The sequence below is a fragment of the Colletes latitarsis genome, chromosome 12 (genome assembly GCF_051014445.1).
Source record: "Colletes latitarsis isolate SP2378_abdomen chromosome 12, iyColLati1, whole genome shotgun sequence".
NCBI classification, from domain to species: Eukaryota; Metazoa; Arthropoda; class Insecta; order Hymenoptera; family Colletidae; genus Colletes; species Colletes latitarsis.
The window spans coordinates 22,028,024-22,039,242 of NC_135145.1; the positions used below are offsets into that span (position 1 = coordinate 22,028,024).

An 11,219-nucleotide genomic window follows, 5' to 3' on the forward strand; every position below is an offset into this window, starting at 1 on the left:
GCATATATGTATGTTTTTTCTTTGTCAATCACCGATAGTAGTTGTTCCTTAAAATATTTTTTAAAATTTTTGAAGACTCAACGTTCACAGGAAGGTCCATGAATTCAGGATAATTGTAATAAAGGTGTCTCATAGGCGAGGGAGCTCGCGGTACGTTCGCCGCCGTTTGGACGACCGACGAATAATTATCTTTCGAAGTCACCGCCACCGCAAACTGCTGTTTGGAGTCGTAGTTGGAGGACGTCAGCGGCGGATTCTGAGGCAGTTCAGGGAAACCTGGCGGGGCCCGACTGCATATTCGAAAAGCGTTATCGGAAAGCGTGTCCGGAGTCGCGGATACGCGTTCGTCGAAGCCAAGATCCGTCGAAGAGGAGGACGTACTGCACGACGAGATCCGTTTGCGCGTGACCCTTTTAAACCCGTCGGCGGAATCCTCGTTGTCCGCTATATAATTCAATTCCTGCTCCACCTCCTTGCCCTAAACAGAGAAGTAATAAACGATAATAAACAATTACAGAGACTCGTCGACGCGAATAAAGCAAGACAATCAACGCACCTGTAAGTGATTGGACAGCGATTTCCGGGCAGCGTGTTTGCAGCAGAATAGTTTATCAGCCAACTTGACATCGATTGGAATCATTTCGACGTCATCGTCCGAGAAAGCGCTGTCCGTTTGCGTAGCCGTTTCCTTGTACTTGGTATCCTTCCGTTTCGATTCCTTATTTTTCACCGGTGTCCTCGACGATCGCGACCTGTGTTTGCTAGGAGTATCGTGACGCGAGCCATGCTTCTCTTCCCGCGTTTTCGTCTCGGTCTTACGATCGTTTTGCCTCTCGTGTCTATCCTCGTCGCGCGTCACCTTTCTTCTCTTGTGCTGGGCAACGTCGGAGGACGGTTTCTTCGTCCGTTCTCTGTCGTTGTCCTGCTGCTCCTTCTTCGATCGCGAATAGTTGCTCTTCTCGTTGCAAAGGAAATTAGTCTGTTTCGCCCTCTCGCGTTTGTGGGCGACGAAAGGCTTGCAACGATCGGACGCGATTTCGTCCTCGGAGGATGTGCACTGCTTTTGAAAGATCCTCGCGATCTCCTCGTCCACCGAGGAATTACTGCTCGAGGATTTATTTTCAACCGCGCTGTCACGCGACGTCTTTATCGCGGAATACGATTTCTCGTGAGTCTGTTCCTCCATTGATATGTCCATAGGTTCCGTCGCTATCGCGTACGACATTGATCTTTCAATGTTATCGTAGTCCATGGACGCTGTGAGCATTGTGCTAGTCGCGTTGCTCCAATGCTCCATGGATGAATCGGAATCCTCCTCGGCGGTGACCATGTCGTCGGTGGATTCCTCGTCGTTTTTATCCTCCGCTTTCGAACGTTCTTTGGAGGTCGATTCGTTCTCCCTAGATTTCGAACTCCTCCGCGACTCCCGCGACTTATCTCTGGAGGTTTCGACGCCCTTCGTGCCCCTTTCCTCTCTTACCTTCGCGCTCTTCTCTTCCCGCACCTTCGTGCCCTTCTCATCTCGTTTATTATCTCGCGTTTCGTCTTTCTCGTTGCTCGAATTCGCTGGCCTTGCTTCTCCGCTTTTCTCGGAATCGATGGCCCCCGAGATCGTGCCGAATATGCAAAACCGTAAAAGATGTAACGGGAACATGATGTATTTGATACCATTTTCGATGATTCCACCGCTAATCGAGTGAAGTACCTCGATCGACGGCATGGTCACGATCTGTTTTTCCATTCTGGAGTCTCTCTTCTGCGATTCACGGACAAAGGGGCTGTAGCGATTGCTTCCGATCGCGGGTTTCGTCGATCCACGTTCACCAGAGGACGCAGCTTCCTGTCGAATTTACAGAAATACAATCTTTATTATCTATTCTAACTTCGATTTTGTTTCGCAGGTTGCGAACAACGATGCAACAGAGTCCCCGAGCGTCGTAATCCCCGCAATGACGCGAGTAACGTGCAGGAATCCTGGAAGACGGTCGAAGCTACGCGAGATGATGATACACCGGCGTGCACGAGCGCGAAACTATAAACTATTCGTCATCAAAGCGCCCGGAACGTGTTGCAGATCGGATCGCCTGACGAAACACAATTGGCGAATTTCGCTCGAACATTGCCCGAGGAGATAATCTTGTCAAAAGTAAGCGTGTTCCTTCGCGAACCAAAGAAATTTATCGTTACGTAAATATTATTAACACCGAGATAATTTAAAACATAATTAGCGTTTATTTATCTAGCGAGTGACATCACCGTACACCAGATGCTGTTACCGTTCGCTGCTACCGGACGATAAGTATTTAATTATTGGAATTCCCTTGGTCTCCGCTGTTCGGTAAATAGTACACAAACCGAGCGCAATCGACGACGTTTATTGCGAAACGTTCGCGCTCGGTCTCGCGTCTACGATCTTTCGAATTTAATCCGGTTTGTACGCACGAAAGTACTTACGTTATCGACTTCGGGGCACTGACGTCTGCTTCTTCTGTTCGTGTTTTTGTTTTCTTTAGGCATGATTGCTGACACTTTACTCTCGTTATCGTCGCGTCGCCGCCAAGAGAAAAACGATCGATTCGAATTTCCGTTCTCGTCACTGATGCACGACACACCTGAGGAATCGCAAATGAACTGGAAAATGAATGTGGTGTTGTATGTAAGGCGCTCGTACACCCCGTGTCCCGTTCCCTGATTGGTTGACCGACGCCGGTAGGTAGCAGGAGAAATATAATATCGAGACTCAAAGGATCCAGGGGTGATTATCCCTTCTGACGAGTCTTGACCGTAATGTTTTGTACTCCTTCGCTTTCAGGTCAATTCGCTCCCCTCGATACCTTGTCCATTTATTATTAGACACGTTGATTAGACCGAGGTCGATCCGCCTTTTAAAACAACGATTCACTCTAGTTAAATTTCCAGAATTTTTACTCCATTGTTTGCTCCGACGTTCGAGAACGATATTATGTGTTTTTGTGATTTTTATATCACTCACGTATGTATCTATTCACTTATCGCCAGGCACATCAGATTAATTTTTCGTTACTCACGGTGATGCTATAATCATCGCAGAAGTGCAATCGCAATACTAATAACAACGGTCATGGTACAGATATCTTATAGACTCATTCGATTACTGAATCTCTTTTCTCTCCTCTTTCCTTTCAGACTAACGCATTAATGTAATCAGAATTTTTGTTGTTTACCCTTTTATATCTGTGCATTTTGCGTAGGCAGCATAACTTACGTAAAATAATGGATTTCTACCCGTTCAATAAATGAATCGATAAATGAAAAGTATTCGTTTGATAAAACAGACATTCTGCATATTTTAACGCGTCTATCAGAATGATTGCACAGCGTATAAATTTCGTGTGATCCTGCATATATCGATGCTTACAGCAAACATATAACTTTTAATATTCTTAAAAAAACAGGTTTAAAAATTTAACGATACTCTAAAATTGAATATACAGGGTGTTCGGCCAGTTCTGGGGAAAATTTTAATGGGAGATTCTAGAGGCCAAAATAAGACGAAAATCAAGAATAAATAATTAAATTAAAAAATATCAAATCGTTCTGAAAAAATTATTTTTGGTTGCGGGGCTCAATAACAATCATTTTTGGTGAACACACATACCCTTAAAATCCTACCCACTTTCGAGAAAAAAATTCAGAAAGGTGCGTAAATTTTCCGACGAAAAAAAAATTTTTCAAATCGTTTTAAAAAAATTATATTTCGTTACAGGGGTCAATTACAAGCATTTTTGGTGAATAGACATACTTCGAAATCCTACGCACTTTCGAGAAAAAAATTAATCAATAAAAAAGTTAATAACTTTTTTACGAAGCCTCCATCAACAAATTAGTCTTATTTTGGCCTCTAGAATCTCCCATTAAAATTTTTCCCAAGGGTGGTCGAACACCCTGTATTGAGTTTTATTTTATTGATATTTAGAATTACAATAAATACATGTAAATATTAGTAAACAATAAACAGCATCTTTAATCAATAAATGACACATCGATAAACATTGGACGGTCATTGCCATCATTCGCGATAGTGGGTTAATTAGTAATGATATAATAGTAAACATAAACAATCAGGAACTACTTGTAGCATATAAAAATCTAAATTTAACAAATCGTAGATGCACAGAATGCATTCTTCCTGTTTACCGATAGAATATCCAGGTAAAAGCGGCGATTGCACCTAAAACAAAAGGACATCGTGTACCTGACTTGCTTTGTACCCTTTAATACAGGCCCACTAGGGCATTAAGAATAACAACCTTGTTTTGGCAAGTCCTGTCCACGAGACACGAGTTACGACTGTTATAATTTGTAACCAGTTTTCGAATATTAATTAGCACGATGATTCGGACAAATGTTTGTTTGCGAAGCAGAATTTATTAGCCGCGTCTCGTCGTATTAAAATATTTATCGCGGCGCAATTACATCGAGTAAAGATCGCGCATCTGTGACATCGAATAAAGTTCTTCGCGCATTAATCATTCGTCTCTCTTTTTCTTTTTTTGTTTTTACAGGCTCAGCAATATTTTTCCCGTGTACTTCGGTATATCTACATTGGAGACGCAAAGGCAGAACCTTAACGATTACGGAACAGTGTTACGGGATACGAACTCACGCAAGCATGCCACATGCGAGAGTGCACGCACGCATGCACGCACGCATGTAGTTGCGCACGCACGCGAGAATTGACGATCGTGTACACCTGTACACTTGACGCACGCACGCAAGCACGCGCGCATGGTTTGTAGCCTTAATATAATTTTTACATGCTGACAAATTCTCTTTTTCTTATTTCTTAAATGCGTTGCTTTCCTCGACGAACATAACGATCTCTTTCAGCGGTTCGAAGAGAATTTAAGAATTGCATCCCTAAAAATCACAAATAGAAGTAGAAATATTAAAGTTTCGCCGATTTTCCCCCATTTCTCGAACAAATCAGTCGAAGCAGCTCAAATTCAAACATCTAACGGATTTTACTGATTAGTGTAGTTCTTCCCCCCCTCGTCCCTTCCCCCGACGTCTTTGTAACCGCCATTACTTTCTTTTAGTAACGCGAACACGAGTAATCGGAACGAATTTTCGAAACGAAGAATTTCTCTCGAGCGAGTAAATCGAACACGAGCAAGATGTTTCTCCGCTAGTTTTTTCGGCCAGCATGCAAGAAAACAATTAGTTTCATCGATTATTCGTCGTTTCTAGTGAGATTACTTCAAAAGTGAGTGTTGTTATAAGAAATTTAGTGTTCGGTATATCGATAACCGTTTCTAACGTCCGCGCGCATTTCAACGAGCAGATCATGGCGGCCATATTGACTATGTATTCCCAACCCAGCACCAAGGCACCAAGGATGTTTGTGCGTGCCTGGCACGGCTGCTGTTACATCGTGATCGTTGTCGTCGTCGTCCTCGGTATCGTTGTCGTTGTTACCCCTTCGTTGTCGTCGTCGACGACGTTGTTGTTGTCGTCGTTAAGTTTTAATCGCGACGACGCGAGAACGTGCCGAAGATATTACGTACGGGACCCAGTGATAACGTTTTGACAGATTCGACACTATCCGCGAGATGTCAAGTCAAATATGTCTAAAATGGAACAGTTTCTTGAACAACATCGCGACGAGCTTCGAGAGCCTCTGGGAAGAAGAAGGTCTAGTTGATGTGACATTGGCGAGCGATGGACAGTGTCTCACTGCACACAAAGTGATTCTTTCAGCCAGTAGCCCATTCTTCAAGAAGGTATTCCAGGTTAGTAATTTGCATTCTTTGCTTTACCCTCGACTACGCGATTACGTTCACGTTTCGATCGTTGTTCCGTTGTTCGTTGATATTCTTTGTCGTATCGATTGATCGGTAAGATGTAACGAAGAGATATTTCGTCAAGTATTGTACTCTAGGTTAGTTTAGTTTGGTTCGTAAGTCCATCCAGATCTCGATTTTGCTGCTCCGTTTTCCGAGCGAATAGAGACGTTTATGTCGTTGGTTGCAGACAAATCCGTGTCAGCATCCGGTTATAATACTGCAAGATGTACACTTCAGCGAGTTAGAAGCTTTACTTATATTTATATACAAAGGTGAAGTAAATATCGAACAGAAAAATTTGCCGGCCTTGTTGAAAGCTGCTGAGACCTTGCAGATTCGGGGACTTTCCGGAGGAGATATATTTGCTAAGGAATCGTATAAAAGATTAGCAGAATTAGAGCAGGCGGTGGAAGAAGCAACAACCCCTGCTAAGGAGGAAACACCAAAAAAGAAGCAGAAGCTCAGTAAACATCACAATAATTCTATTCTGGAGACTGCACTGACGCCTAAGGTATCTCAATTGGACAGTACAGACGAGTCCACGACCAGTGAGCAAGGTGGGAAAGAAGGGGATTGCCCGTTGCAAAAGAATTTACAGAATCCTCTCTATCATGGGTTGGAGATGAAGGTTAGTCAAGGCCAATGGTAGTACTTGAAATTATATAATAAACTGGGCCTGGTAGTTACTTCATTTGTATTATAGATAGAACCATTGGAAGCAGTGGTGGAGGAAATTCAGAAACAGTCTGCAGCGGATAAAGATCCAGTGGAAAGATTAGACACCGGTCAAATTGACGGAAGTCAAGGTTAGTGCATAGAAAATTTACTCTTGTTTCATAATAAAGAATGGGATAAGGATAAGCATCGATATCTGATCTGTGGAATATATTATTATTATTTTGTTCCTTGCAATTTGTGTATATTTTATGCTCAATATTTATGTGCAATTTGTTGTGTCTTATTTTCAATGGTAGTCTGTTGTTTCATGTTTTGTTTTTAAATTTTATTCAGCGAAGTTTAAAACCTGGTGCAACGTAATTTACGTATCTACATTTATCGAAATCATACCTGAATATTCAGTCTGGACAACGCAAAATGTTTATTTGAGGTGTACTTGATTGAAAAAAGCTTACGCTATTAGAAATTTTCCTGTTCCTGCGACCTAGATACGTACAAACGTATGAAATTGATTGTGATACCACGCGACAATATCCCCGATTCGAATCTAAAGCCAACGAGCACCAAAACACCATTTGGTTTCGATTCACTCGTATCGTTTTGTTTTTTGGACGCTTGTCGAATCGTTGAGTTAGCTTTGATCGTTTCTTCTGCTTTATTCGATTGGTGTGGCACGTATTTCTTTCGTTTCTTTTGGTTGTTGCGCTAAGCGAGTCGCTAGAGATGAGGATGGGCGCGTGCAATTCAGGCGTTAAACGAAATCGAAAGGAGAGATCAAGGCGAAGGCAGCGTTACTTTATCGAGCTAGACTAGTGACTAGACGAGAGACAAAAAAAAAAAAAGAATGTAGTCGAATCGTTCCGTTTGTCGTTGTATCACTTGCGCGTCGTTTCTCGCTAGAGGTTCAAACTTCTAGCTGTTGAGAGTGAAGTAAATATACGTGCACGCGGGACAGAAGAGACAAATGGAATGATAACGCGGCATTAAAGAACCTCGCCGAACCTTTGCTTTATCGCTCGGTGCAACTCGCTGCAACCTAGCCACGCGCCAGGGGGATCCGTGTCTAAAGCAGGCTGTGCTCTGATGTGTGTGGCAGGGTCTGGGAACAGCCCTGCTGAAGACATTTCCGGTTTATCTGGGTTATCCGGCCTAACTGGATTCTCGGACGTGAAGCCACTGCTTTACGCGTATCAACAGCTACCTTACGCCGATCTTCTGCCGAGTCCGGAGATTATCTCAACCTGGGCGTCCTCTCGACCGATGGATCATTTGGCCTGTGACCTTATGAAGATCCTCTTCACCCCGGAGGAGAGGATTCTCTGTAACGTAAACGGCAAGATGGGCAAACAGCAGTTCGATAGTAACAAAATACATTTGATAAGAGAAGTTCTGTTGCACTTTAGTGGTATTGCACCCAATAGCGTCGAGTGGGAGGAGACGTGGAAGAATTGCGTAACGAAAATCGACACTAGCAATAGGGGCTTGAAAAGGTATCTGTTCCAGAGGCGGTCGGTTTACACTCAATGACTAGGGCGTTTCAGGTCAGGGGTAAAACGGAAACGTTTTCACTGGCTAGAATGAACTCTCTTTCTCTCGCTGAGGATTTAGGATCATCTTCTGGATCGCCTCGAGGTTTCCGTATCCTTTCTTCTCTTGCAGATCTTCGACTCTCGAGCGCGATAATAGGAAACGGATATAGGAGACACACGCGCGACTCACGAAACGTGATCGTTTGCTTGGGGGGGGCGTGGCTAGGCAGGGAGGGGTGTCCAAGAGACAGAATATCTCCAAGGTCGGGTTAAGCCGGGGGCACGCGAGCAATCGAAGCGACGTGCGTCTCTGTGTTCTTCCTTGTCTTGCAACTGAAAACAACAAACGGCGTTCCTGTCTTTTCAATTGCAAGACAAGGTGCCCCCGGCCTTAAAGCACACGAGCGTCGAAACGACATGCATTTTTATGTTTCTCCTTGCTTACAATTGAAAACAGACGTAGGAACGCCAGTTGTTCTCAAATGCAAGGCAAGAAAGAAGATAGAAAAGTGCGTCGTTGGGACGCTCGCGCGACCCTAGCCTAATAAAGAGACAGTAGGGAGACGGAAAGCATTCCAGGCAGGGGTCCAGGTTACCTACACGCTTCACGTTTGCTTTCACGTGGCGAATGATCGTGTAACTTGGAAATTGTTTATTCGATACGAATCTTTGTACCATTGTCTTTCGTTTGTTGGTGAACGATCCGCGCAACGCGTGCCTCGATAAACCGTTTTCACTTCGTCCATTCCGTTTTCTTTCTTTCTCCTGTTCCTCGTACCTGGTAACTCGAGCAACGTAACATTCCTTCCGTTCATTTTACAAATGTTCACGCAACTACGCACTCTCGTTGTAGACGATCTACATAAACACGCATTAATATTAAGCGCGCTGTGTCGCTGAGGCACGCCGGAGTCTTTCCTACACACACGCATTTACCGTACACGCGCGTAGCTACACACGTAGGTGTGCGTCACCGTCGCACGGGTCACACGCGGTCGAAATATTATTCAAACGGCCGATAAATTGTTCGTGTCGTGTCGCGAATGACGATGTTTCATTCGTGGAATAATCTAGATAGAAATCTGTCCGAATAACGGTCAACTCTCTGTTGCGTGTGCGCGCAAACGCGTGTACGTACGCGTTGAATGCGACCCTACGTACGCATAAAAAAGAATAAATCGTAGCTCGTACGATGAAGGAACTAGTATAAGATATGCTTGTAGAGTATTTAAAAGCAAAGAGTATAAACGCGACGATGCTCGTACCGCGTATCGTTCGCATCTGTCGCGACGTTGCACGGATAACATTCGTGAACAAAGAAGCTGCTCTGTCGCGTTTGTTTGCCACTTTTCCTTTCGTTCGATCCCGCGAGGTTACGCTTCGAGTTGATTATTATTTAAATCTATACGATTGTAGACGAAACACAACACGACTGGTTACAAATAAACCTATTTTACATTTTTAATTGTCTCGTCATTTCCCGGCTGGTCGCTTTCCCCGTGCGCGCGCGCGCGGGATACGCGACAGCCTTTCGACTTCCTACTGTATCCTTTCAACTCCAGATGGATGGGGGATTAAAATTAAAATTTTCCAATTACAAGTTTCCCCCTCCACTCCTGATCTAGATAAACATCTCTGCTACCAACATTCCCCGGGTAGTAAATTGTTGAAGTGGTCGCAGTTGCGTAGATTCGAAAAAAAATGAACACCCAAGAAGATCCCTGCCCGAACCATCATCCTTCGAAAAGTCGAGTCTCCAAGGTTGATCGAGGAAAGTTTGAAGTCCCGGACTGGAATTACTTGCAGGGTCGTCGTCGAAGCCTGGCGTAACGGTGATCGCCGAAGCGCGGGAGATCTCTACGCCCTCGCCAGGTCGAACCCCACCCTGGAGCAGCTCTAAATCCGCGGAGGGGCTTCACTCGCCCAGTCGCTCGTACTCAGAGTCGATGGCCGACCAACAGGAGTCGAGCGTCCTTGGCGCGGAACAGGACGGCAGGGTTCTGCGTTCCGCTTTCCCCAACCGCGCCGCAGTCGCTGGTAATTCCGATTTCCCGGAAGAGACCTTAAAGGGCGCCGCTGCGTACCCGCCGTTTCCGTGCCCCTTCTGCGACAGAGCGTACACGAGCTGGGGCTTCCGACGGAGGCACATCAAAGCGGTTCACACGATCTCGCCGTCTCTTAATTGCAAATGGTGCTTGCAAGTACGTGGGGGGGGGACGAGGTGAAGACGGTCACCCAACGAACCGGCGTATTGACTGTGATCCTGTTTCAGGTTCTGCCCACGCATGCGGCCTGGAGACGACACGTGATACTGGCGCACAATCTGTCCGCCAGCGACGCGCACAACGGCCTTCTGATTTTGGAGGAGGCGCACATGGTTTTGCAAATCGCGCGCCCTACCAGGTTGGACACTTTGCTCCAGGGTAGAGCTTAGATATCCCAATGTACCGGGTGCTCTTACCCCTTGTTGTATCCATGCTCGATGAAAGAAATTTATTAGTTTTAAGGAGTTAATAACATACATGTAATTCCACTGTTTTCATACTAGCAAGTAAAAATTGTGTGTGGGTGTTGTTGCATTGTTGCGAAAGGATACCGAATTTATTAAGAAACAACCGAAGTAAGTAGAATGAAAGTTAAATTGATTTTTGTTTATTTTAAGGGTGCCTGCGCGGGCGACTTTTGCCCCCTCCCTTGCCACAGGCCTGTTTTGGTTAACGCAATTAAAACAGAATATAATTTATACACTACGTAAATTACTAATATATATTTCTTAAGTATAGGGTCCTGCGGAAGTATTCCACGATTTTGATCGTGCAACGATCGTTGCTGTGATTCGCGAGTGAAATTGGAACTGTTTATTTTTATTTTACAAGTGCCTCGTCGCCTTTTTGGCGATAGTTGTTTATTTTTCATTAATTTTTTATATATGTATATTGTCGTTATACTCTTTGTACATATCGCTTTTATAGTCACCATCGACGGCCAGTATTGTACTGTGTTGCGTACAGTATTTTTATTGTTGTATTAATAGGAGTTTTATAAAATAAACGTTTAACGCGCGACTAATACTCCTTTCGGTGTGTTGGTATAAATTACGTAATTAAAAAAGAAGCTTATAAGATTTTAGAAAAAAAACTATCGTCTTAATCAGGTTGTTGAGTATATGAACACATAGTTAGAATGT

General features: G+C 44.2%; 2 protein-coding genes across 4 annotated transcripts; one reads left to right on the plus strand and one right to left on the minus strand.

Annotated features, from left to right (window-relative positions):
- Positions 1-28: 28 nt before the first annotated feature.
- On the minus strand, positions 29-2,580 carry LOC143348895 (uncharacterized). The gene is made up of 3 exons (XM_076779616.1): positions 2,455-2,580; positions 557-1,840; positions 29-478 (listed from the first exon to the last, which is right to left on the minus strand). Exons 1-3 carry the CDS (start codon positions 2,515-2,517, stop codon positions 29-31), a joined length of 1,797 nt encoding a protein of 598 aa, XP_076635731.1. The 5' UTR covers positions 2,518-2,580.
- A 45-nt stretch (positions 2,581-2,625) lies between these two features.
- Positions 2,626-11,101, plus strand: LOC143348897 (uncharacterized). Of its 3 annotated transcripts, XM_076779618.1 has the most exons (8): positions 2,626-2,709; positions 4,545-4,770; positions 5,079-5,245; positions 5,324-5,771; positions 6,013-6,453; positions 6,529-6,631; positions 9,839-10,233; positions 10,305-11,101. In XM_076779618.1, exons 4-8 carry the CDS (start codon positions 5,592-5,594, stop codon positions 10,464-10,466), a joined length of 1,281 nt encoding a protein of 426 aa, XP_076635733.1. In that variant the 5' UTR covers positions 2,626-2,709; positions 4,545-4,770; positions 5,079-5,245; positions 5,324-5,591; the 3' UTR covers positions 10,467-11,101. The 3 variants fall into 3 exon arrangements, with proteins under 3 accessions (XP_076635733.1, XP_076635734.1, XP_076635735.1); XM_076779619.1 differs by lacking the exon at positions 5,079-5,245; XM_076779620.1 differs by lacking the exons at positions 9,839-10,233; positions 10,305-11,101 and adding an exon at positions 7,600-9,493 and having other exon boundaries at positions 5,079-5,771.
- Positions 11,102-11,219: the final 118 nt, after the last annotated feature.